This window comes from Mus pahari, chromosome 13, assembly GCF_900095145.1.
Source record: "Mus pahari chromosome 13, PAHARI_EIJ_v1.1, whole genome shotgun sequence".
Taxonomy (NCBI): Eukaryota; Metazoa; Chordata; class Mammalia; order Rodentia; family Muridae; genus Mus; species Mus pahari.
The window spans coordinates 77,972,316-77,995,803 of NC_034602.1; the positions used below are offsets into that span (position 1 = coordinate 77,972,316).

The 23,488-nt window shown below is 38.5% G+C and overlaps 1 protein-coding gene across 7 annotated transcripts in view; it reads left to right on the forward strand.

Moving 5' to 3' along the window:
• Positions 1 to 16,659, forward strand: part of Slc4a4 (solute carrier family 4 member 4) — a 326,617-nt gene extending 309,958 nt beyond the window's left edge. For 3 of the 7 annotated variants that reach the window (XM_021210776.2, XM_021210775.2, XM_029545514.1), the window contains 5 exons: positions 2,404 to 2,577; positions 5,398 to 5,559; positions 9,377 to 9,473; positions 11,785 to 11,864; positions 12,510 to 16,659. In XM_021210776.2, coding sequence (XP_021066435.1) covers positions 2,404 to 2,577; positions 5,398 to 5,559; positions 9,377 to 9,473; positions 11,785 to 11,828 — 477 coding nt within the window. In that variant the 3' untranslated portion in view covers positions 11,829 to 11,864; positions 12,510 to 16,659. The remainder of the gene's footprint in view (positions 1 to 2,403; positions 2,578 to 5,397; positions 5,560 to 9,376; positions 9,474 to 11,784; positions 11,865 to 12,509) is intronic. The other 4 variants (XM_021210774.2, XM_029545513.1, XM_029545512.1 and 1 more) reach the window with 2 other exon arrangements.
• Positions 16,660 to 23,488: the final 6,829 nt, after the last annotated feature.

Consider the following 23,488-nt stretch of genomic DNA (forward strand, 5'->3'; position numbering starts at 1 on the left):
CCTTTTACCTGCTTCTCATTTCTGATGTAATCAACAAAGCTAGTTGGTGTCAACAAATGTTATCCTGAATGCCCGTTACTGAAAAGGGGTGCTGAATGTCATTTGGTGAGGAAATGAGCTACTGTTCCCATTACCACCACCTCCTCCTCCTTTTCCTCCTCCTCCTCCTCCTCCTCCTCCTCCTCCTCCTCTTCCTCTTTACCTCTTATGTCCTCCTCCTTCTCTTCCTCTTTACCTCTTACTCCCATGCCCCTTTTCACACTCCTGCTCTTCCTTTTTTTCTTGTATTCTTTTCTCATCTCTCTCTTACATCTCAAGAAAGATATTCACTGTGTTCTTAAAGCAGTGTTTGCGCACTTGCCTGACCCCTTATAGACAGCTTGTGATCCTTTAAAACTCAGTGATCAAAAGTTTTGTAGCAATAAGCAATTAAAATTACCATGTAGTAGTTACTGCTTTCATCAAAACTTTCAGAAGTTCTCAACTTCAGTTAAAATGACCACCCTGGCCCTGCTCCCGCCCCCGCCCCCGCCCCCACCCTGCTCTACTTTTTAAAAAATTTACTAGGCAAAACTTTGAGAGGGACTTTGCCTCTCAATGGAGGTTTAATTTAATTGGCACCAGGAAACTGGAAGTTCCGCCACTTTCTGGCACCCTGTTAATTGTAGCCTTATTTAGCACTCAGTAACGTTTTAATGGGAAAAGACTGCGTGTTCTGTGATCATCATAAGAATTCATTTGAACTCCTTCAAAACAGCCCTTGCTTTCGTTTATTACATTTATATTAACTTGGTTTTAAAGTCAGATAGATCTGGGCAAATGGCCAGACCCCCCCAAAAGCAAAGCTAAGCTACTTTATGATTCCTGGTTTTGGTCCAGTAGAAGGGTTCTTCCGCACCAGAATATTTGTCATGAAACACAAAGCGCTTCTTCATGGGATTCACTGGATGACTGAGGGATTTTTCATTTTGTTTTTTATTTATTTGTTTGTTTGTTTTGTTTGCTGTTTTTGTTGTTGTTGTTTGGTTTGGTTTGTCTTCCAAGTAATTTAGGAAGTACAACTTTGTAAAATATTTTATTTCTACCTGCCATTTATAAATACTTATTCTTCTCCTAGATGGGAAAAAATATGAGCATTAGATGCCTAGGACTAACAGTTGATTAATTTTTGTTTGCCCTTAAGGATCCATTCAAAAACCAGAGGTTTGTGTTGGGTGTTCCAGGGACATTATCAATGGCTAGAACTGAATCTCTGTCTATAAAGAGAACAAAAGAGCCAATCATCCCATAATAATTGTAGGGCGTGTTGTAGGGACAGCTAATGAACTGCGCTGCTCTTGAAGTATTATTGTCCCAAACACCTTTTCAATTTTCTATACTTTTCTCTTCATTCTTTCTCTTTTAGACCCTTTTGACAAGATTGGTTTAGCAAGAAAAAAAAACTAAACTCTAATCTTTATAGATAAGAATGCTTTCTAAAGGGAGAACAAAAACCATCAAATAGGCGGAGGCTCCAGAGAAGGTTATGTTGAAGTCACTTACTTTTCCTTAATTCTTACAATTAGTCAGCTCAGCATCTGTCTCTGCAGCGTCTCCCTCTGAAGGCCCCTGGGATGAGATACTGAGCATCATCCTGCTCATCCTCACAGTGTCAGCTCAGTACTTCATCTCTGGGATGCGTCTGGCACAAATATCCACCATCATCCTTCCAGTTCCAGATTAACACATCACTGTGTTATCCATTCTCAAACTCTTGTGTCTTGCGGTCGATGTCTTGAAACTCACCATAATGCTCACAGAGCTTTTCTCTGGAAGAAATGCTAATACACTGGTGGGTATGGGTGTGTTAATAAATTATAACCTAAGGAAAGTGGGACTTACTGGCACAATCTGCACGGTCCCATTTTTAAGTTAAATGGTTCCTTCATCACCTTAGAACATGTCTGATGAGCTGATGATTTTGTTGTTGTTGTTGTTGATGTTGTTGTTTTCACATAAGACAACTGAGGCAGGAGCAGATGCAAGAGCTAGTAATCTTCCCTCAGCATAGCGTACCAAAATGGGTACATAATCCTCTGTGCTGAGAAGCAGAGGTTAGAAAGAAGGCAGAGGATGAGCAGCTAGAATTTAAGATTTCCTTGTAACTAGCCTTTGATGCCTACTTTATCTACTTTTACATCTCTGAAAAAAAAATCAGCAGAAATTAGAAGACACGTAATGTAACGTGATCTGACTGTGCTAATGTAAATCCCCTACTCTCTAACCCCAGCTTTGTCCTTTGAAGAGGACATTGCTTGCCTGAAATACATACAATAAATCACTCGTGGCTGGTTAAGCAGAGAGGAAACGACTCAACAGACCCTTCAGATAATACATCGACCTTTTCTCCCCCGTTCTTCCCAGTTCATGGACCGTCTCAAGCTGCTTCTGATGCCCCTGAAGCATCAGCCTGACTTCATCTACCTGCGCCACGTCCCCCTACGCCGAGTCCACCTGTTCACCTTCCTGCAGGTCTTGTGCCTGGCTCTGCTATGGATCCTCAAGTCAACAGTGGCTGCAATCATTTTTCCTGTCATGGTAGGCTTTCGTAATCGAAACTCTCCCTGACTGAATGTGTGTGGCTAGACTTTTCTGCCTCTCAACTAAACACTTTGACCAGTTGTAACAAGATTCCCCTGGCGATAGCTGCTTAGAATCATGTCCACTTGAGTTCAATAACTGGCACAGGTTCCTGCTGGTCAGCAAACATCCTTGAGCCACCATGAACTCATCAGTGGGAGGGTAGCAATAGCATTGTTATTGTTCTGAGCACTGATAATGAATGCCAAGTGAATAACACAATGTCTGGCAGACAGTAGACACCAGAACACATGGCTTTTCAAGGTATTGTATAATAGAACCATTCTATGGAAGAATAAGGTGCACTTCCATCCAAATAGTAAAGCTTTTGTAAACTTGTGAGAAAAGGTAGAATTCACTAGAAATAGAGTTTTTGAGATTTTTGTGGTTTACATCATTTTCAGGATATGGTTGGACTAGTCTTCCTGTATACTATGCAAGATGAAGCAAATAACTGCCCCCTTGCCCCCCAAATCAAAATGGAAAGAGAAAATGCAAGCTCTATTTCTTGATTCATTATTGATTTTTTTTTTTTTTTTTACTTTACTGTAATTCCATTTCTTGCAAGAAACTGCCCACATACACTCTTTTTGTGACAAAACTTTTCCTGGGAAGACTTCTAACCCCAGATAGAAAACCTATAACAGACCAAAGAACAGATAAAACCAAAGTCCAATTTAGTGGACCACTGAGTTTTATTGGGGTTGCTTTCAGGAATTTGGGTGAAGTGTTACTTAGAAACAGAAAATACTCAAAGACAGCTGCATTACCATGATCAGCATGGGTGACAGCTCACAAAGCTGGGAACTTGGAGCACACTGCACAGCCTGCAGGCAGCTCAGCAGGCTGAAGAGTCCTTTCCGGGTGCTCAGCTGCTCTGAGGCTCTTCCAGGCAGGTGGTCTGGGCTTGGAGTCTCTGCAGTTTGGCTTGTCTGAGAGCCTTCCTTGCAGCTTAGCTCTTTGGTTTGTGAGGGACGTTCAGCTCATATTGCTTACTGTGGTTGGGCATGGCCTAGTGAATCTGGTCAGTTTTAGGGACTTCCTGAAGCTCTTTCAAGTTGTTTCCCTTCCTGTTTAAGGATCTTCTCTGTAGGATGGAATGTTTCAGTCTTGGAGGAAACTGTTACACCTCAATGCTGTTTCCATCCTGTTTTGTCATCCCTACGATCTGATAAAACAAAACCCAAACAAACAAGCAAAACCCCAAAACATTTTCTATACCATACACTTATCATATTTTGTTTTTAAAATCAACTGACTCATAACAGGGATTATTATTTTATTCTGTTTTATATTTGTTGTTTATAATTGTATTCCCCCCAGACTAAGAAAAAACGGTTTAAAAAATAGTTTTGGGCAAGATTTTTTTAAACTGATGGTCCCTTACATAACTTTTTCCTCTTAAGCTGTATTAACACACTGTAAAGCAAATTGAATGTAAGAAATGATTCCCAATTATTTACCTAGCAGGACTTTCTACCTATATATTAATTTGTTTATATCAGGAGAGTGAAGCCTCCCAAAATAAATTTGAAATACATCCGATAAAGTACATATTACCTGTACTAAGTATAAGAAAGCACTGCTTTTGTAAAATGTGTTTTCCCAGGGATTCCCTTCAGCTCAGAGATGGTTTTGGAATGTTAGCAGTGCAGATATTACTGATTTCTTCAGGAGATGAACACCTCGAGTACGGAGTGTAGTGTGGATGGAGTCCACTGTCAAGTGGAAGGCCATCCCACCCCCACTTTGGCAACTTGACTGTGTGTGACTTTTGTTGTTGAACATGTGGTGTTAACGAAGCAATCAAACGTTACACGGCAGGCAAGACATTTAATGGAGCTTGGTATTTGTATGCTGACTAAAAGAAATTAACAAAATGGTCCATAGAACTAAAGAATCAAAGGTAAAAAAAAAAAATGTTGGCCTGGGGCTCAAGAGATTAAATACAGAATATAAATCACTCATGGTCAGAAATAACTGAACTGATGATGTCTCATAGATTGAGAGTGCTTTCTGCACTTACAACTGCCTATACTTCTGACACACTCTTCTGGTCTCCACTGGTACTTGCACACATTTATACACACACACACACACACACACACACACACACACATACATATAAATAAAACAAAATAGAAGATAATTAAAAAGCATATAGACTATATGCTTTGCATTCTTTCTTTACTGGTATCACACACGGCCTTGGAAAACGTTTTTATAAGTTTCAGTTTGTTCAGCGGTAAGATGGAAACAATATATTTCTTGAGTTTGTTATAAAGAATAAATGAACTAATATTGCCTAAGTGTTCAGCAAGGATCATTTAATTTAAAATAATGACTAATTTTTAGAAACCCGTATAATTTCTAAATTTTCAATAATTAGGAATCATATGCAAGCTAATTTTTACCTTTCAGCTTTTAGAATTAGTTTATTAAAAACTCAGCATGGAAGGAAATTATTTTGGAAAATAATTATCTTTCATTCATATTCTGATTGAGTATGATCATGTATCTCTATGAACAGAACAAGGTGGATTTTGACTGACACTTTCTTCAAAGTGACTGTCACTAAACTGGGAAGACTTTTGGGGGCATCACTCAGTGAGCAGTTCTGTCTGGCTCTGTACCTGTATGGGTTTCTGCTGGGGTTCACAGGCGGGGGTGGGGGGCAGGGGCGGCTGCAGCAGCAGCAGCAGCAGCAGCAGCAGCAGCAGCAGCAGCAGCAGCCCTATGATGTCCTCTGATATGCCAGCCTTCTGATTGCCTCTCCAGATCCTGGCCCTGGTAGCTGTCAGAAAAGGCATGGATTACCTGTTCTCCCAGCATGACCTCAGCTTCCTTGATGACGTCATTCCAGAAAAGGACAAGAAAAAGAAGGAGGACGAGAAGAAAAAGAAAAAGAAGAAAGGAAGTTTGGATAGCGACAATGACGATGTAAGGAGCACTCCACAGCACTTTCCATGTAAAGCCAGTTAAAGAGACAAAAGTGGGAAACGTCCCTTTTTATTCCCAGTGTGGTGGGGACAGCTGAGGGTTCCAGAGGTTCATCCGACCAATCACTCATTACACCAATTAACCCTTCATTTTTTTTTTAAATCTCATGTTTCGGTTTTTGTTTAACATTTTCTAAAGGCTTTCTGTAACCATTTAACGTACCCATAATGACAGAATGACTGAAAACAAAGACACAGGACACCACATGTAAAGAACCTGATCTCATAGATGATGGTCATTTGTTTAGTAATGCTGCAAAATGCATTAGTGTGCCAATTATAACCTATTTGACAGAATAACTCAGTTTTTAAATAATTAGAGCCTCGTGTAGGCAGGTGTCAGTGATTTTTTTTTTTAACTGAGAATTTCATCAAATAACTTTCCTTGAGAAGTCTGCAGTTCTGCCGGGATCTGGACCTATATGGATTTCTGCTGCTATTGTTGAGATGACATCAGCAGTATCCTTATGCCTTCATGTGGTTTGCTTGCATCACTGAAGTCCTAAAATTAATTCTTAATTACTCAATAACTTTGGCTAAGCATGCCTTATCTTCAGCCATCACAACAGCTCCTTTTTGTTAGAATTTTATAGACAACATTTAGAACGGTAAATGTTAACATATTTTTATTTTTTAAGAACTGAAAAAAAAATTAGCTTAAGGTGTAAGTGACAAATGAAACTGCCTGTGTTTAAAGTGAACACTGGGATGCTTCGGTGTAAATATGGCAGATGGTTTTCTAAGTGTGCAGAGCTGGGAGTGGCGTAGCCAGAGCTCGCCTCTGAGCTGCTCTGTGTGTTTGTAGCTGATCGGGCTGTCTGGTTATATTCTTCTTCTACAACGCGGATATAGTACAGCACAGGGAAGCAAGAGACAGAATTGGATTTCAGATAAATTGATCCAATAAGAAAAGGCTAAATATATCAGACACATTTAGCCTTGGAGAAGGGGGTCTGGGGCAGCTTCTGTTGCTACCCTCATCCGTCTTCTGAGCGAGCAGGTGGATAGATTTTCTGTTTCCAATGATGAAAGAAGAGTAGAGAGCGTGTTTACACTGCAGCAGAGATTAACGTGCTGTGTTTAAAAGAATAATACACTCGAATGTTGTCTAGAAATCAACACTTGAAGTGCATTTTTTTTTTGCACCATCAAGACAAACACCAAAGGTTGCCTGAGATAGTAAAATGATTAAAGTGTCATTCAAATCTCGGATTCTCAAAATAGACACCTCAGTTCATACTCGTGAACACCAAACTTAAAATCATTACACATTGCTAATGTGGAGATTAATATTGTAAAGTGTTCTCTGTTATTTAAAGCAGTATTCAACCTTTGGGCACTGTTTAAAACTCACTCTTCTCCCCTGAGAGAAGTCGGCTCAGATAAGCTCCTTAATCTAACTCCAGAGTGCTCTGCCACATTTCTGATGACTTGCACTCACACAAAGCTCTTGTTTTGATAATGTTTACAGCTCTCTGCTGTATGTCACAAGTAGGTTTTGTGTTTGTTTTTGGAAACGTCTCGGGTGCTACTTTCTCTACAGCATCCATGTCAAGGCTGCAGATGCGCATTTGTTCGTACACAGTGAACATGATTGGTCACATAGGGTTGTATAGGTCGTGCAGGGGAGAAGGTTCTCTATGTTGAGCACATTATTTGAAGACTATGCATTGGAATGTGTCTCTTGATACTCAGGTGGTGCGGGGTCTCAGGTCACATGTGGCCATATTGGGACTCCAGGGTTATACTTTTTATGTTTATGGGCAGATGTTGTGAAAAATATGTCTTGCTACATTTTGATTGACTCAAGGTTACTTCTGAGCCTGCCTAGTAATTAAGTCTGTAATTAAGAGGTGGCTTCCCAGGTACATGTAAGTGCTATTGTTTGGGGGAATGTTTGAAAGGAGACTTCTTTTGTGACATGGTCAGGACGGAAGGTAGATGCAGCATCCTAATTAATTTAGTTGTTTTTTTTTTTTTTTTCGTCAGTTACATATATCATCTTAGTTCTCAAAATACATTCTAACTCATTACTACTGTATATTAATAATGAAGACTGAGTGCAGGGTCTCACAATGCTAGAGAAACACTCTATTACTGAGACACAGTCCCAACCCACTTCCTCCTCCCTTCTACCCTGCCCCCTTCCTTTCATTAAAGATGGTTTCCTTGAAATATATAGTTTAGGGATGGATCAGATCTCTTCACCCCAAAAATAGACTTGGAATTAATATGTTGACTTTTTAAATTACTTATATTTTAGTGTTCTTGCATGGTGTATTATTATATGTTGAGCATATTCCTCCTCATACCCCTGTCCTCATTGGTTTTCATCCATCAGTCTCCATTGTCTCCACAGACAGTTTTACTTCTTGGTTTTATAGATCTATATAAAATCTAAAAATGACATGAAAGAAAACTTAGCATTTTTGTCTTTCTGAGACTGGCTTAATTCACTCACTGTGATGATCCCATTTGTATATAACTTCTTTCAAAACATGAGTTCATTTTTCTCTATGGGCAAAAAAAGTGTGTGCATGTATCTTTGTGTTGTGTGTGTGTTGTGTGTGTGTGTGTGTGTGTGTGTATCTGTGTGGTGAGTGTATGTATGTGTATCTGTGTGGTGTATCTATGGTGTGGTGTGTGTGTGTGTGTATATGTGTATTTGTGTATCTGTGTGGTGTATGTATATGTGTGGGGTGTGTGTATCTGTGGTATGTGTGTGTGTATCTGTGTGGTGTGTATATGTGTATGTAAGTGTATATCCATGTGGGGGGTGTGTATCTGTGGTGTGTGTGTGTGTGTATCTATAGGGTGTGTGTGTGTGCATCTGTGGTGTGCACACATGTATGTGTTTTCTTTGTCCAGATCCTGCTATTGAATACTTAGGTTAGTTCTATATTTTACCTGTTGCAAATAATGCTGACATAATTATTGAGGCTTTAAAAAGTAAAGTAGTAGTCCTATGGAAAACTATGATATTTTGGGCTTAGGTGGACTATTTTAAGAAGTTCTACAACTGCCTAATTTTATCATTGTCCTGGTTATAATTCTTTACTTGTCTGATCAGCCTTTTGGTTTTATTTTCTTTTTTTTTTATTAAGTTTAAAAATATTATTGACACAACAAATTGGGCTGGATCTTTAATCAGAAAATAGTTTCTGAGATCCTAAAGTAAGGAAAGGAGACCTTAAGTCTATATAGAAAGTTCCTTGCGGTTGGATGTTTAAAAGGTCTGAAAATTGTTTTGGACAGGAATGTGGATCATGATTTTCCTGGAGACAGAATCAGAGAACACTGTAAAACAAAGCATGATTTTGAAGACCATATATAGTTTGGAAATTTTCCTGGATTTGATCTGTTTCACAGGGCGTGCTTTCATTCTGCACAAACAACAACCAAAGTTTGCCAACTGGGAATCCAGTTGTGGAACACTTCACAGTTGTCTGTGGTTTGCTGATTCAGGCTCCAACTGCAGAACGCTTCACCCACCGTCGTTGGGCTGTAGGAATCCGATTGCTGGGGTTTGAGCCTCAGGGAACTCAGTCCCATTAACTCAGAAGAAGAGAGACTAAATGTACAGGGCGAAGGTGTGCAGGACTTGAAAAGTTAACTTGACAGCCAAAAATAATACCTAATACCCTTCCCTTTGGTAGACGTACATGAGAAGAGTTCAGTTTGGGTAAACACCTTGGGTAAGCACCGAGAAGCAGGAAAAAGAAAGTATTCTAAAAACGGTTGTACATTTTTTTCCACAGTCTGACTGCCCATACTCAGAAAAGGTCCCCAGTATTAAAATTCCAATGGACATCATGGAACAGCAACCTTTCCTAAGTGATAACAAACCCTTGGACAGTGAGTAGAACTAACCGCCTTGCATGCTTGCCTGACTGATCCATGCTTTTCCCAGGATCCTCTAGGGCTATCCTCAACTTAACTTTCCCCTACTCTGTCTTTTTTCTCTTCTGGGTGAAGATTTAAGCAACTTCTTAAAAAATAATGTTATCTTTTCTGTTCCTTAAGCTCAACCTCCTTTCTTTTATTCATAACCTCTTACACTTTTGTTCGATAATCTTTTGCCTAAGTCATTGCCAGGGTTCTTTTCTTTGATTATTTTGTTTTCAAGAGCTAAACCTGTAACCATGATTTTTAAATTGTTTTTTTTTTCCCACTTATATTTAGAATTGCAGCTTACATAGTATTACATCACTGTCTGTTACTGTTTGTCCTCCTTAGGTTTCAGTCAATCATCAAGTTCCTTAAAAGAGAGAAGTAATACCTTGGGTCTCTCTGTGATCAATGGATTGATTATTAATATTTAAAATTTGGAAAAGTTTCAATTAAATTGGGAGTCATAAAATATTAGCAAAACTAGATTTGAGTGAAATGTTTTTCTTCCCAACGTCTTTATTTCTCTTCTGTTATTTCATATTCACAGCTATCACTGCTCTGGTCTGAGTAATAGGTTCATAGCTACATTCTGCAGTGTGCCTGGATCTAAAGGGACACATTTTCTTCCCATGATAACTCAAAGCCTGAAGTGCTTTGGAGACAATGACCTTATGCTATTGGGAAAGCTTCAGATGGTCACTAATGTTACTATGAAGTGGAGTGTCAATCACAGACGAGAAGATAACATATCACAAGCTATTACACTGTAGCCACCAGCCTATTACTAGTAGAAAAACACTTGACTGTCCTATGAGCAGCAACAGAGACACTTTTTATTTCTGGTATATAATATCAGCCATTGTCAGTAAGAGACTAGGGTTACCAAGAAAACGAATTGAAAGTGTTGAGTAAATATGGGGAACATATTTATGTATGTCAGTAACCTATATATGTCAGTAACAAATTACCCCAAAATATATCACAAACATGTATTTTCTCTCACATTTTGAAATTTTAGAAACTGTTGAGTTGGTTCTTCTGGCCCAGAGTCTCGGGAGATTATATATCAGTTGGGACTAAATCCCTGGAGACTTGGTTGGGCCTGAGCATCGTTTCCAACCAATGGTATTGGACAGGAAGTTTCAGTTCCTTGGCCTATAGAGATTCCTATAGAACTGCAATGTCAGTGTGGCATGGTTCTCCCCCAGAGATAGCTGCAAGTCCAAACAGAAGCTGCGGTATTTTATAATAGAAGCTAGGAGTTAGTAGTCCGTTCTCCCCATAGTCTATTAGCTGTGAAGGCAGCTCTGTTGCAGTGTGGGAAGGAATCACACAGGAACATAAGCACCAGGAAGCAGGAATCACTGGGTAACATTTTGAGGCAGAATACCTAGCCACTAGATTTAAAGAACAAGCAGCCTTACCTTTGTTGTCCAACTTGTAAATATTTTATTTATATGTTTATTTTATAATTATATATAATATATATATATGATTTCATAATTGTATATAATTATAATTCTATGGCCACCCTTATCAACAGAAATTACTTAAGGATTTCATTCACAATTTCAGTTCCCCTATCATATTCATTTCACTTTTTAATCTCTAGATAATTAAAAGCACAAGAAGGCTCTAAAGTTGCTTTGTCAGTCTAGTACTTTAAGACTTGTGATAAAAACTTATGTACCAGCTGTTTGCTGTGTCAAAAATCTATTTACAAGTTAATTGGCAGTTGATATAGAAGCTGATACATGGCCATTTTTTGACTGAACCTTTTCTAATAATGTGGTAATCTTTGTAGGCCAAGAAAGAACAGAATTGATTAAGCTGGAGTTTTAATACTGTACCTTTCAAGTCTCCTTTCTTCTTGAGTAGCAACAGCTAGGGAAGACTGAATGTTGAGCGTGGAGGGAAGCTCAAGGACGTGCAGGGGATTTACAGGAGCTGTTGTAGCCCCATGGGAGGAATTATGCTCTCACCCTTAAAGGAGAGAGAGAAACTGATTTGAGCGCCATCCTGCAGCTTGCATGTTTAGCTTGATACAATGTTACCATGTCCATGGACACATGGACACATGCTTAATGGACACATGGACACATGCTTACCTCGATACAATGTTGCACTGTTCATTGCCGCTGTCCAGCTCTGATCTTCCTATTCTTCTCAGTTCTGAAAGGTGCCTTGGTTTGCATGGAGAGCTTCATATTCACTCTACTTTTACATTTTTATAAAAAGAGCTATATCTTTTCATTTGATTTTTTTTTCTTCCCAGGAGAAAGATCCTCAACATTCCTCGAACGCCACACATCATGCTGATAAAATTCCTTTCCTTGAGTCTCTGGGTTTACCCAGGTAAAGCAAAGTCAGCATTTGTCTTGTGCTATGGGAAGATGAAGCATTGGGGGTTATGGGCAGAATCCCTTGCTCTCTTCTCTGGGACTTACAAAAATAACCCAGGACTCACCCCGGGCTTTGCTGATAGAGAGTATTTTGAAAGAGCTGAGCGTTACTCTTCCGAATAATGAGGAGTTTCAGTGTCATTAAGTTAATGAATTGGATCTTATGATTTTATTGTCGTGCAGGGTAACTGGAGTTTCCTGGTAGCTTTCTTCAGTAGTTTCCTTCTCTCTAACAAGGGTCTGGAAATGACAAGTCCTATCTGAGTCCCAGAAAAGTGAACTCTGAGTGTCTGCTAGTACTTGTCTTGGTCCTCCTTCCTTTCTAACAATATTATCCACATGGTAGTTTCATTTTGTTTATTTTGGGACTATTTGTTATATATGAAATCTCGGTCCATTTTTTGCTGGAATTTACTTTGCTTTCCCTACTTCATTTAAAAGTCCCTGTTCTTAACCCACATGGAAGAGTTAGGCATTGGGTGGAACAGAGTGATACATTTTCAGGGTGCCCAGTGGATGAGCGTTTCAGAGATGATAATGAAAATTGTATTTACTCCATTTTCTTTTCTTTTCTGTTTCTCTTTCTGTTTTGCTTCAGTCCTCCAAGAACTCCAGTGAAAGTCGTGCCTCAAATTAGAATCGAATGTGAGCCTGAAGACAACGATTATCTTTGGAGGAGCAAGGGAACAGAAACCACATTGTAACCTGTTTGTCCTTCTCAAAACTGACACTTCTGTTGTTAACTGTTCTAATTTTTTTTTTTGTCTATGTATTTTTAAATCTTTTGTTTGGTCACTGGCTGAATAATACAGTCACTCTCTCTGCTTCTCTCTTGCATAGGTAAAAATCAAGACAATAGTGTCCCTTTCCTTAAAAAAAAAAAAAAAAAAAAGCATTTGAGGGTCACACTCTTGTTTTCATACATTCAGATGTGTCCTCTGACATGTAAGTCCCTCTGTCACTCAAGACACAAAGAAACTGTCCTTGTTAAGCAGAGATCAAATGTGACAAGAATTTTTATACCACCTTTTATGAAACTATTGAAAGAACTTACAACCTAAGCTTGGAGCTTGGCTTGGCTCTGTCTGGCAGAGCAGCCCTTGACCTCCAGACAGAGTCCCTTCCTGCTTACAGAATCCCCAAGACTGGAAAAGTGCTGCTACCAACCTGCCCTTGCTCGCCAACCCTGATCTTAGAGTTATCAAAAGCAGAACTCACTAAAGGTACTTCGCTCCCTGTAGAGAAACCCTTGCCATCATTGTAGCAAGTGCTGGAATGTCCCTTTTCCTATGCAACTTTTTTTAACCCTTTAATGAACTTATCTGTCAAGTACATTGAAGAATATTTTTCTTCCTAGATTTTGTTGTTTAAATTATGGGGCCTAACCTGCAACTTATTTTTTGTCAATTTTTTAAACTTTTTTTTAATTACTGTAAAGAAAATGAATTTTTTTCCTGCAGCAGGAAACATAGTTTTGAGTAGTTCTACCTCTTACCTGTAGCTGCCAGGCTTTCTGTAAAAATTGTATTGTATATAATGTGATTTTTACGCACATGCGTGCACATGAACACATGTACACACACACACACACACACACACACACACACCACTCTAGGGTAAGCCAGAAGGCTAGAACAAATTAAAAGAAAAACAAAACACCATGCTTCTAAGAATCTGTTGGGTTGTCAGGTTGTTCCCCTCCCCCCTTTTTTCAAAATAAATGTAGCTGTTTTGTGAAGGAATCTGGGGAGGAGAGAGAAATGTGTGCAGGGGGAATAACTTCTGCTGTGGTGATGATCGTGCTGGGGACAGATGCTGGCGTGTTACATGTCGACATCCTATGCAGTATTGTTAGGGATTTCCTCATTTTAATAATTTGTGTGTTTGTGTAAGAACTCTGTGTGTGGTTGTTGCACACCTGCGCAAAGCCGGATAAGAGTGACAGTAGCCAGAGGGCAAAGCTGTCACGCTCCTTGTGTCCATTTTCATAAAATCCAAAACCACTCATGAGAACTCTATCAGGGGCCAAGAAATGTATTGTGGACATTCAGGTGAAGATATCTTATTACTCAGACGTCAGTCAGCATCCCAGATACAAGGGTCCAGAGCTACAATACAAAAGCCATAAGAATGTTATCAGCCCCGAGGTGTTACACATCTGTAACATGCTATAGGAATGCACATAGATCTGCAAGGAAAGTTTAAAGTGTTCATTTACATGCCCTCATAGGATAGGGTTATTAGACCACATGTATGATGAGTATATATCTGTGTGCTTCAATAGACCGAGTTGAAAATTAGACCTTCCTTAGCCAAATTGATGTGGCATTTGATTCCAATATTTTTAGTAAGTTGTGTTATATATTGATTATATATATTATATATTGAGATAATAGTTTGGGTGTGGAATCTATATTTTTGGATTTGTATAGCAACAGTTTGTGATATACATTCACTGTAAGAGATTGCTGGGAACACTGAAGAAGCAGAGGGGAACCACCTACTATGACTGGATCTGTGGTTGGTTCTTATGGACTCCCACTTTCTTACAGGAACTAAAATGTAATCCTGCTCTCCTGAAATCTTGATAAGAGTTTTATTACCCTGTTAGATGTTACTTTCATGGCATTTGGTCATCTCGAAACTTTAGATTTTAGAGTAATTAGGCATGAATGACCCCAAGGGTTTTTGTTGTTGTTGAAATGATAGCAGCAAATTACATGTCATTTGTTACCGTCTCAAATGATACATTTTTACATCGCATTTGTCTTGAGGGTTATCCTTAAAGTAGTTGTTGTGCATTTTCTGGTTTTTCTATTAAACTGTGTAAGGAATCTTACCTTTTTAGTGATAAACACATCAGGAAAATGTTGAAAATCATGCATCATAAATGCAGCCCAATCTTGATGTTGAATCAAAAACATTTTGTTTACTTTTATAAAAGCTCTGGATATATATAATATACACATATAAATAATTTATAATTATGAATCAAGCTTAGGTAGGGACTCATGACCCTCCTCTTACGTTTCAGAGAGCTCCTAGAGTAAGTCACATCAGTCCTTGAGTAGCTCTTGAAGTTATCTCACCCCTTGTATGGTCCTTAGTCTGTGACTGGGGTGGATATTAGTATTCATGGAGTGAACATAAAGCCATACCTTACATTTGCTTTAGGTAACAACGAGTGCTCTCATTACCACCGGAGTTCCCACACTAACAAGCAGAACCCCAAATCTCCATGGATGCCCCGCAGTATCTGAATCTGGCTGAATTCGCTCATTGGCTGATAACTAAGCAGATTTCATGGTGGTTTTGTTTCTATGCAAACTGGACACAAATACAGCAATGAATTCTTTATAATGCCTTTCTCCCTGGATGTGAATTTGGAGATAAGTGTTTCTTGAAGCAAAGACTCAGAGCTGTTGGCCAGGAGTACTGTGGTAGTGCAAACTGGCTGAGAGAAGGAAGATGTGCAGGCTGAGCCTGCTTGTCGAAGCATCAAGGCCTCCAGTTTGCCGAGATGCTGAGATGCTGGTCCTGTCCTACTGTGTGCAGAAACTACTAATCGTTTTGTATATCAGAGGCAGTATTGTTTCAGCCTCTCCTGATAAAGCCGTGGGGTGGGTCTGGGAAGTCCTCTTTTGAGAAGGCACAAACCAGACCTTCCTTCTTGTCCCCCACCTAAGAGAAAGGGCTGTCTGTTGTCGGTAATCTGGCTTATGTGCATTTTGGGCACATGTAACAACACACACAGAGTAAATCCTTTGTCAGTCACGTGTTGCTGTTTAATATAGCAAATGATTGTCTTCCATGTTTTTGTTTCTTTTATTTTAACTGTGTTGAAGTACTTGAAATGTATTGACTGCTGAGAATCTTTAAAAAAAAAATGAGTTATATTACAGAGGTTGGCATTGATCAGGAATGGGACAAAGTTTTCTTCAATCTTTTATTTTTTCCATACCACTTCACGATTTTGGTGCAAGAACCTGAGATTTTTCTTCTTTATATTCTGTGATGTTTCCCATCTGCTCTCACAGCACGAGCATGAAGCCCAGTTGGTAGGAAGCGACTGGAGACAGAAGACAGCCCTTGGGGAGTCTTCAGATGAGTTGGTAGAGATTCCTGGTAGCCTGACATGAAAACCCTTTTATAACATAGGTGAACGTGGCAGGCTGGGTTTTGACCAGAGATTTGGATCTATCTTATTCCTGGCTCATTTCATTGTGCTCTGTGGATACACACAAGAATCCAGAGTTCTGTTTCCTAGGCAAATACTGCAACTCAGGGCTAAAGTCACCCAGTGAATCCTTAGAGCCTGAAGTAACTTTGTCCCAGGCCTACAATGCGTATCGACTGACTGCAGACTCGCCTCCGTGCAGCCAAGTTCATGGCTGGTACATAGCCGTACACATTATGTTTCACAATCAGTACGCACTTTCAGGTAGTCTTATTTTTATTCTCTTAAGTCTTTATTAACTTTGGAGAAATGATGCATCTTTTTATTTTAAATGAAGTAGATCAACATGGTGGAACAAAATGATAAAGAACAGAAAACATTTCAATATATTACTAATAATTTTTTCCAATATGAAACCTAAAATTCCTATAACATAGTATTTTACAGTTTTATGAAGCTTTCTATTGTGACTTTTATGGAATTAAGAGATGAAGAAGATGAGATATTTTAGCATTTATATTTTTCAAAATTAAATGTATACTTAAAATAAAGTAACTTTATGCATTTATGAGTGTTGAGTACTTCCATTCAATTCTTTGACTGATTGCTTTATTTTGTCCCTTTGGGTGGTGTAAAAACAAATAGAAATATGAATGAATGAGTGCTCCTGTCCTCAAGGCAGAAAGATACAATAAATGCAAATATATATGTATATGCATATGCATATCTAGATATATATTTATATCTATATATTCATATAGATATGACTTCTACTTTTATGACTTCTAATATTATATATACATATATATTATAATATAATACCTTAATATATTGTATATTCATGTACATGTGAAATATTAGAAGTCATATATTTTAGTGTTAATGAGTTGTTATTGTTCAAGGTTCAAAGTAAATTCATATTGAATAAGGACAATTAGAGTAGTTTCATGAGAAAATGCCTTTTTTCAGTTACTGAAATAAAAAATGTCATTTTCTTGAATCTAGGAATATATATATATTCATATATATATATATATGAATATATATATATTCAATTAATTCTCAAAGCAAATCAAGAAGCTATGAAATATATGCTTTCATTAAAAAATAATTACATAAATGAACAAAACCCAAGAATGATTTTCCATCTGAAACTGATTCCCAGAGGATATACTGCACACCATTCTCTCAGGACAGCTTGAGCTTCCATGTAACATTTGAATGTCTCCAGGAAATGTCAGCCTGGCCCCCATGTTGTAGTCCTGATAATTGCAGATGGGGAAAATGGTAGGGAAGATGAGAGAGAACTGTTGGGAGCAGAGAAAGGCTACTCTGGACTCCAAAAGGAGGGAGGGAGGGAGGCAACGCCCTTGCTCAGAACAGTCATCTAATTTACAAGTTTTAGGAGATGCTTAGTATGAGAGGATCTGAGGAGTGGGTGCCCCATGGCAGACTTGATCACCAACCTGTAAGAATCACCCAGCCCAGACTCGAGAGAAATCAAATCTGGGGAAGGTTTGTTCGTTCTCTTCTTTTGAGAATTTACTCACCATTATGTGTACAACAACCAAGTCAAGAAATGAGGATAAAAGTATACTTTGCCTATGGTGACCAGCTAAGTAACCTTCAGAAAGTCACCAAAGAAGAATGGTCTGTACACCAGGAGATTATAGCACTGCTGTATTTGCATCGCAATAAACTATGTTTGTGTTTAAATTTTATTTTATTTTTCTGTGAAGGGAAATTTTTAAAGGTAGAACTGTGGAACGTTACATAAGCTTTCAAACAACAATCCTTTGACTTGGTGATTAGGAATACAGCAGCACAAGCCTGGAGTGGAGCAAAGACTGTCTCAGCTGATGTCCACGCAGAAATCCCTTTTGAATTGGATTTCTGTAACCCTGACTTGGGGCAGAGTTGACGACAGAGTCATGTGGGTAACTGTCACCTGGCAGTCACAGATGAGAAACCTCCTCTGTGCTCGCGCAGTTGACATTTTGGTTTATGGGTTTGTGCACATACCTTATCTAACTGACAAGGTTTACCCTGTGAAAAGCAATATACTCTTACATTTCCACATGTTTTCAATATGCAGCCTGGCATTCCCTACCTGCTAGAGAACTAGGAAGTCAATCCTGAGCCTCAGAGTAGCCACACTATGTCTCAAGGTTAGGCAAAGCATGAGCTCCCAAGGTCTGGTTGGAAAGCTTAGAACCCCCTTACCCCTACGCTCTTCAAACCATCAGTCAGCTTGTTTCTTTACCCATTTCCCATAGATATGTAATTACCTACTTATAAATCATTATCTATTGTGTATTCTCTGTAGATATATAATATAGATATGTAATTATACACAAGATTTGTGACTATCAGGGCAATAGTGTCTAATGCATGCTGTCAGTTTGTATAACAAACACGTCAAACAAATGGTGTCTGAAGTAGAATAAGAACATAAGAAAGGAAAATCAAAACAGAAAGCTACTGATCTAGCAAGCACTAATAACTTTAGTTATAAATTAAAAGTTATAAAGACAACTATAAAATATACTCAAGAACTGAAGAATCATGTTTTTGAGCTGAGAGGCCAGGATGTCACAATAAATCTTAAAGGCAAAGCATATGGGTTCAATAATGATATAATCTGTTGATTAAATGATTGGTGTGGGCCAAACCTATTTAACCACTACATGTATCATGTGCACATACATGTGTGCAGGTCACAAATGTTGTGACACGTGTCAGAAGGTAGCATTTGTCGTCTATTCTCTCCTGGCATCCTGTGGAATCAGGCATTAAATTCAAGTCCTCTGGATAGAGCACCAGGGCCTATACTTGCTGAGTCATCTTGTCAGTTGGCCTTCTCTTCTCTTTATGACTGACCCAGTATTGAGTATTTTGCAATAACAATAGAAAACAGTCTAAAGTACAATGTAGCTGTTCAATCAATTGTTCAGTAATTATTGGATACTGATCAGTGTCAGATACTTTGTGTGGTTAAAACAATGAAAAAAAAAAGGAGACATAGTTCCTACCCTAATGAGATGGGTGACTTAAAAGAGAATATATACAGTGACTGAATGAATGAATGAATGAATGAAAAAATACAAAATCATGGTGTTGTAAAGCAAAAATGATGATAATTTGAGAACAATTAGGGATACTGGGGAACTGAGAGATGAGCTAAAAGGAGACCTGAAGCATGTGTTGGAAGTTGGGCAGACCAAGAGAAAGTTTGGCGTAGGGTCAGAGGAAACACCATTGCAATGAGGAGTGAAAAGATCAAAAGATGAAGAAAATATGAAATTCATGGAAAGGCCATCTATGCACAGACTAAGACCCAAGGAAGTGGGAGTACCTTATTGAACCTGCAGCATGGTGGGGAGATGGTGGTCTGAATAGAGAGGCCTGAATAAGGCTTTTCAGTGATTAGAGGCCTCAGAATCGAGCTCAAGAAAAATGTCTTTAGGAGATGGGAGTCCTCTGTGGTGTTCATTATTGAGGACTTTGTTATAGCTCAGAGATTTTAGGTTTACATTAAAGTGCAATGGAAATCGCTTTTGGGAAGGGAAACAATTGCAGCCCTGCCACAAAGAGGCCTAGCTTGAAGAGACTCGAAGCAGAGTGATCGGTGATATAGAGGAATTTTAATCCAGTAAGATGGCTGCTCTGGCTAGAGACCTCATCCAAAGAACTTCTAGGTCTATGTGATCCAGCTAAACACAGACACATCCTGAATTACAGTATGAGCTGTCTGTACACAACTTTAATCCCAAACAATGTAGGGAAGATTAATTTGTAGAAAGAAGCGGCCATCTTCGAAAATGATGTCTAATTGGAGGTCAGTTCAGTGAGCAGAGTTGAGTTGTGTTGAGTCAGTTCAGTCAGCTGGGAGTCAGTGTAGTGTGTGCAGTGCAGTGGAGTTGAGCTTGTTTGGAAGTTCATGCATTTCAATGCAGGTCAGCAGAGGCAGTTGAGACCAGAGAATTAGAAGGAGCCAGAAGATTAGAACAAATAGCCAGAGTTAGTTTGAGGCCAAGCAGAGCATTTCAGTGAGAAGCTGAGAGCAGCTGGATTGAATCAGTCAGTTTGGAGAGGAGTTTGAGCCAAAACAGCTGAGTTGAGCCAACCAGAGCTCAGAAAGAACTAGAAAGGGTAAGCTTATTCAGCAGCAAGCCTCTGAGATGACAATTAGATCGGGCAAATATAAGTTTTACAATGTGGAGATAATCCCAATGAGGGGTGACAATTGGGCTGATTGAGATTTACCAGGTGAGTGAATTGGATAGATTGGAAAGTACATAAACCTAAGTCCTTGATTTTCTCATTCTTTGTATCCTTCCTTAAATAACTAAGTATCTATACGCCCTAAGACTTAAGGAAATTTCTGTTTCTGGTTTCTCCTTCCTATCTTTTGCTAACTATTGTTTTCCCAGATTCTCCTGCAAGCCTGATTCCATCTCTTCATATTCTATCACATCAATCATATATATCCCTGTGCATGACTCTAAAGAACCATCTTCCTGCTGTTAACAGCCAGTTGTGCATTGTCAGCCCAGTTCATTCTCCTGAACATGGATGTACAATTGACTTTTGTATTCTCACACTGGGCCATAAAGGAAGCCACTGGTCACTGTGTGGTGGTTCACTCTGGATATCTTTCAACCCTGCTTCTTCTAACTTCCCTCCACAGATTACTAGTTGTTCCATACCTCCTAAGCAGATCTAGATCATTAACTGCTTTAGATGTCTTCATGTCTGCTGCTCTAATCCAGACATCTGCTCCCTATGACCTCATTCCGAGCACCTCACACTGCTTCTGCGAGTTCCTATATAAACTAGACAGACCTAGCTACCCTCTAAAATCATATACGCTTCAAACTATACCACTGCATTCTACACAAAATGGTAAACCAGACACCTCCTTTCTGAGAGTCTGGTAAAAATAGATTTTAATGAAAATACAGAAAGTTGCAAGTGCCCAGAAGCCACCCTCCTAGTTCTGAATGATGGAGGTAAACACAAACTTAAAAGATGAAACTACCTAGTTAATGTCCAATGCAGGCTGCAGGGAAGGCCATAGTAGAACAGCATTAGAATTCATTAAGGTTCAGAGTCAGACCTCGTAAAGAACAGGATGTACAGCTGGCTGAGGAAGACTGTTAAAGAGACTATGCCCATGGGACCTTCCTCACCCACTCCTGCAACGCAGTCAGCCTAATGTAAGGTTGTTATCCTAAGGGAAATGACTCAAGGGGGGTTTTCTCTATGATAATTGGGCCAGTTTGCTTGGGAGAAGTTAAGAACTCATGTAGAAAAGTTTCGCTTTTCTGTATCTCAGATGCTAGCCTAAATATCAACAAGACTTGCCCACAGACATGAGACTCCTTGACAAAACTTTGCTTCACATTCTAAACTATGGATAACAAGAACTACAAAATATTTGAAGTCCTTTAAGCACTACTTAGAAAGGTGAATAAAATACATAAACTATAAAGAATATTTCAGAGACTACAGGGTAATTTTTAATTGTAATTTGTTTTATATGTGCAAAACATTACCTATATAAAATTCAAAGAAAATTTAAAAATAATGACAGGGAACTCTTTGAATATAAACAGCATTCCATTTTTTTAAATTAAAGAATAATTGGAGGCTAAAGTTTATAAAAAATGCTTAAAAGAGAAAAATCAGTTTTTGGAAGAAAATAAAAACAGTAAGAGGAAAGATGAATTAGCATTCCCAAAGGAGCATGTACTCAATCCAGGAAATCTAGTTCTTATCCCAGAATTATGAGTGAATTTAGGGAACAAGAAGGGAATTACATGTTCTATGAAATAATGTTAAAAATTCAAGAGTGAAAGGTTACATATGTGTGTATGTGTATTCAAATATAACCCTGAGTGGTCACAAGAAGAAACAATATAAAATACATACACACAGGATTGTATAATTTTAGATCATTAAGAACAAAATGTTTATAACACTGAAAAAAAATTAAATTAAATTTTAAAAAGGTATTAAGAGAAGGAGGCTGCCAAACAGAGAGTTCAGAACCAATATGGAGTTAGTGGGTTTGGTTTTTTTTTTTTTTTTTTTTTTTTGTTTTTTTTTTTTTAAATGGTTTTTTTTTTTTTTTTTTTTTTTTTTTTTGACTATTTGTATTAGATGGTCAAAGCTATTAATAATCTGTAGAAGGGAATTTTTTAAATTCAAATTCTAGAACCCACTAACCTATCAACAAAGTGCAGAGCCAAGTAATTTATTCACAAAGCTTTAAACTCCAAATTATTTATCTTATATTTACCTATTATTGTGTTATTACTCACAAATGAACCTCAGTATAGGAATTTAGGACAAAGAGTTAAACCCACCAAAAAAACCAATTGATTCAATCTTATTGAACACTGAAATCAAGGCTAACAGCTGAGCATCAGCCTCAGAGAACAACCAAACTAAAGTGGAAGAGAGGGGACCAGCTTGTAACAAAACATCAAAACAAAGCAAAACAAAACAGAAAAAAAAAAATCAGGCAGAACGGGTTGTAGGTATCATGTAAAACTTGAATGTTTGAAAAAAGCCATTTTTAAAAAGGTTATTAGAATATTCTGGAAAGATAAAAGCTGTACAAGAGAGTCATGGCCAAAATATTATGAAATAATCCAAACTGGGATAGAAGTTAATGGACTTGGGGAATGTCCTGGATTCCTACACTCACTAATGATCTGGGAGATATTAGAGAGATGTAGAAGGCACATGATCATGCTCACAGAAAGAAAACACACATAATCAGAAATCCCAGGAAAACCAAAGACTTCATATATGTATAGATAAATGATAGTTTCTATCATTGAATGAAAACAAACTTTAAGACCAGCAAAGGGCTTACTCTTAACTAAGCTCTGCCATTATATTCAGAAGGGAACTTTTACTAGGTTGGTCTCCCCTTAGGTCTCACTGGAAAGATAAGAATTTCCTGTATGCACTTGGATCAATCACCATCAAATGGAATTTGATCAGTATCTTTGGGACTGCTATAAGGCTAGATTCTATCATGTCATAGTTCAGGGTTATCTCACTACCTGAACAAGTTGGAATTGGAATGGGAGTCTGGGAGAAAATAGATGCTGGAATACAAAACAGTATGGTAGGGATTTACCCTGTGCCCTCTGTGTCCGGAACATTTCTGTTACCTTTTACCTTATTTCACCTGGCCTCTGTCTCAGGCTGACCTGGTGGAAATCAAGGTTGGCAGGGTATTGTAAACATGGAGATTTAGTGGAAGAATTGTCAAGGGAGCTTTGCATTTGTTGAGCGTTGGGGTTTTTGGAGCTTCAATTATTAAGTTACACAACTGGCAGACACAATTGCTGACTTTGGGCAGAACTAGGAGTAACTATGAA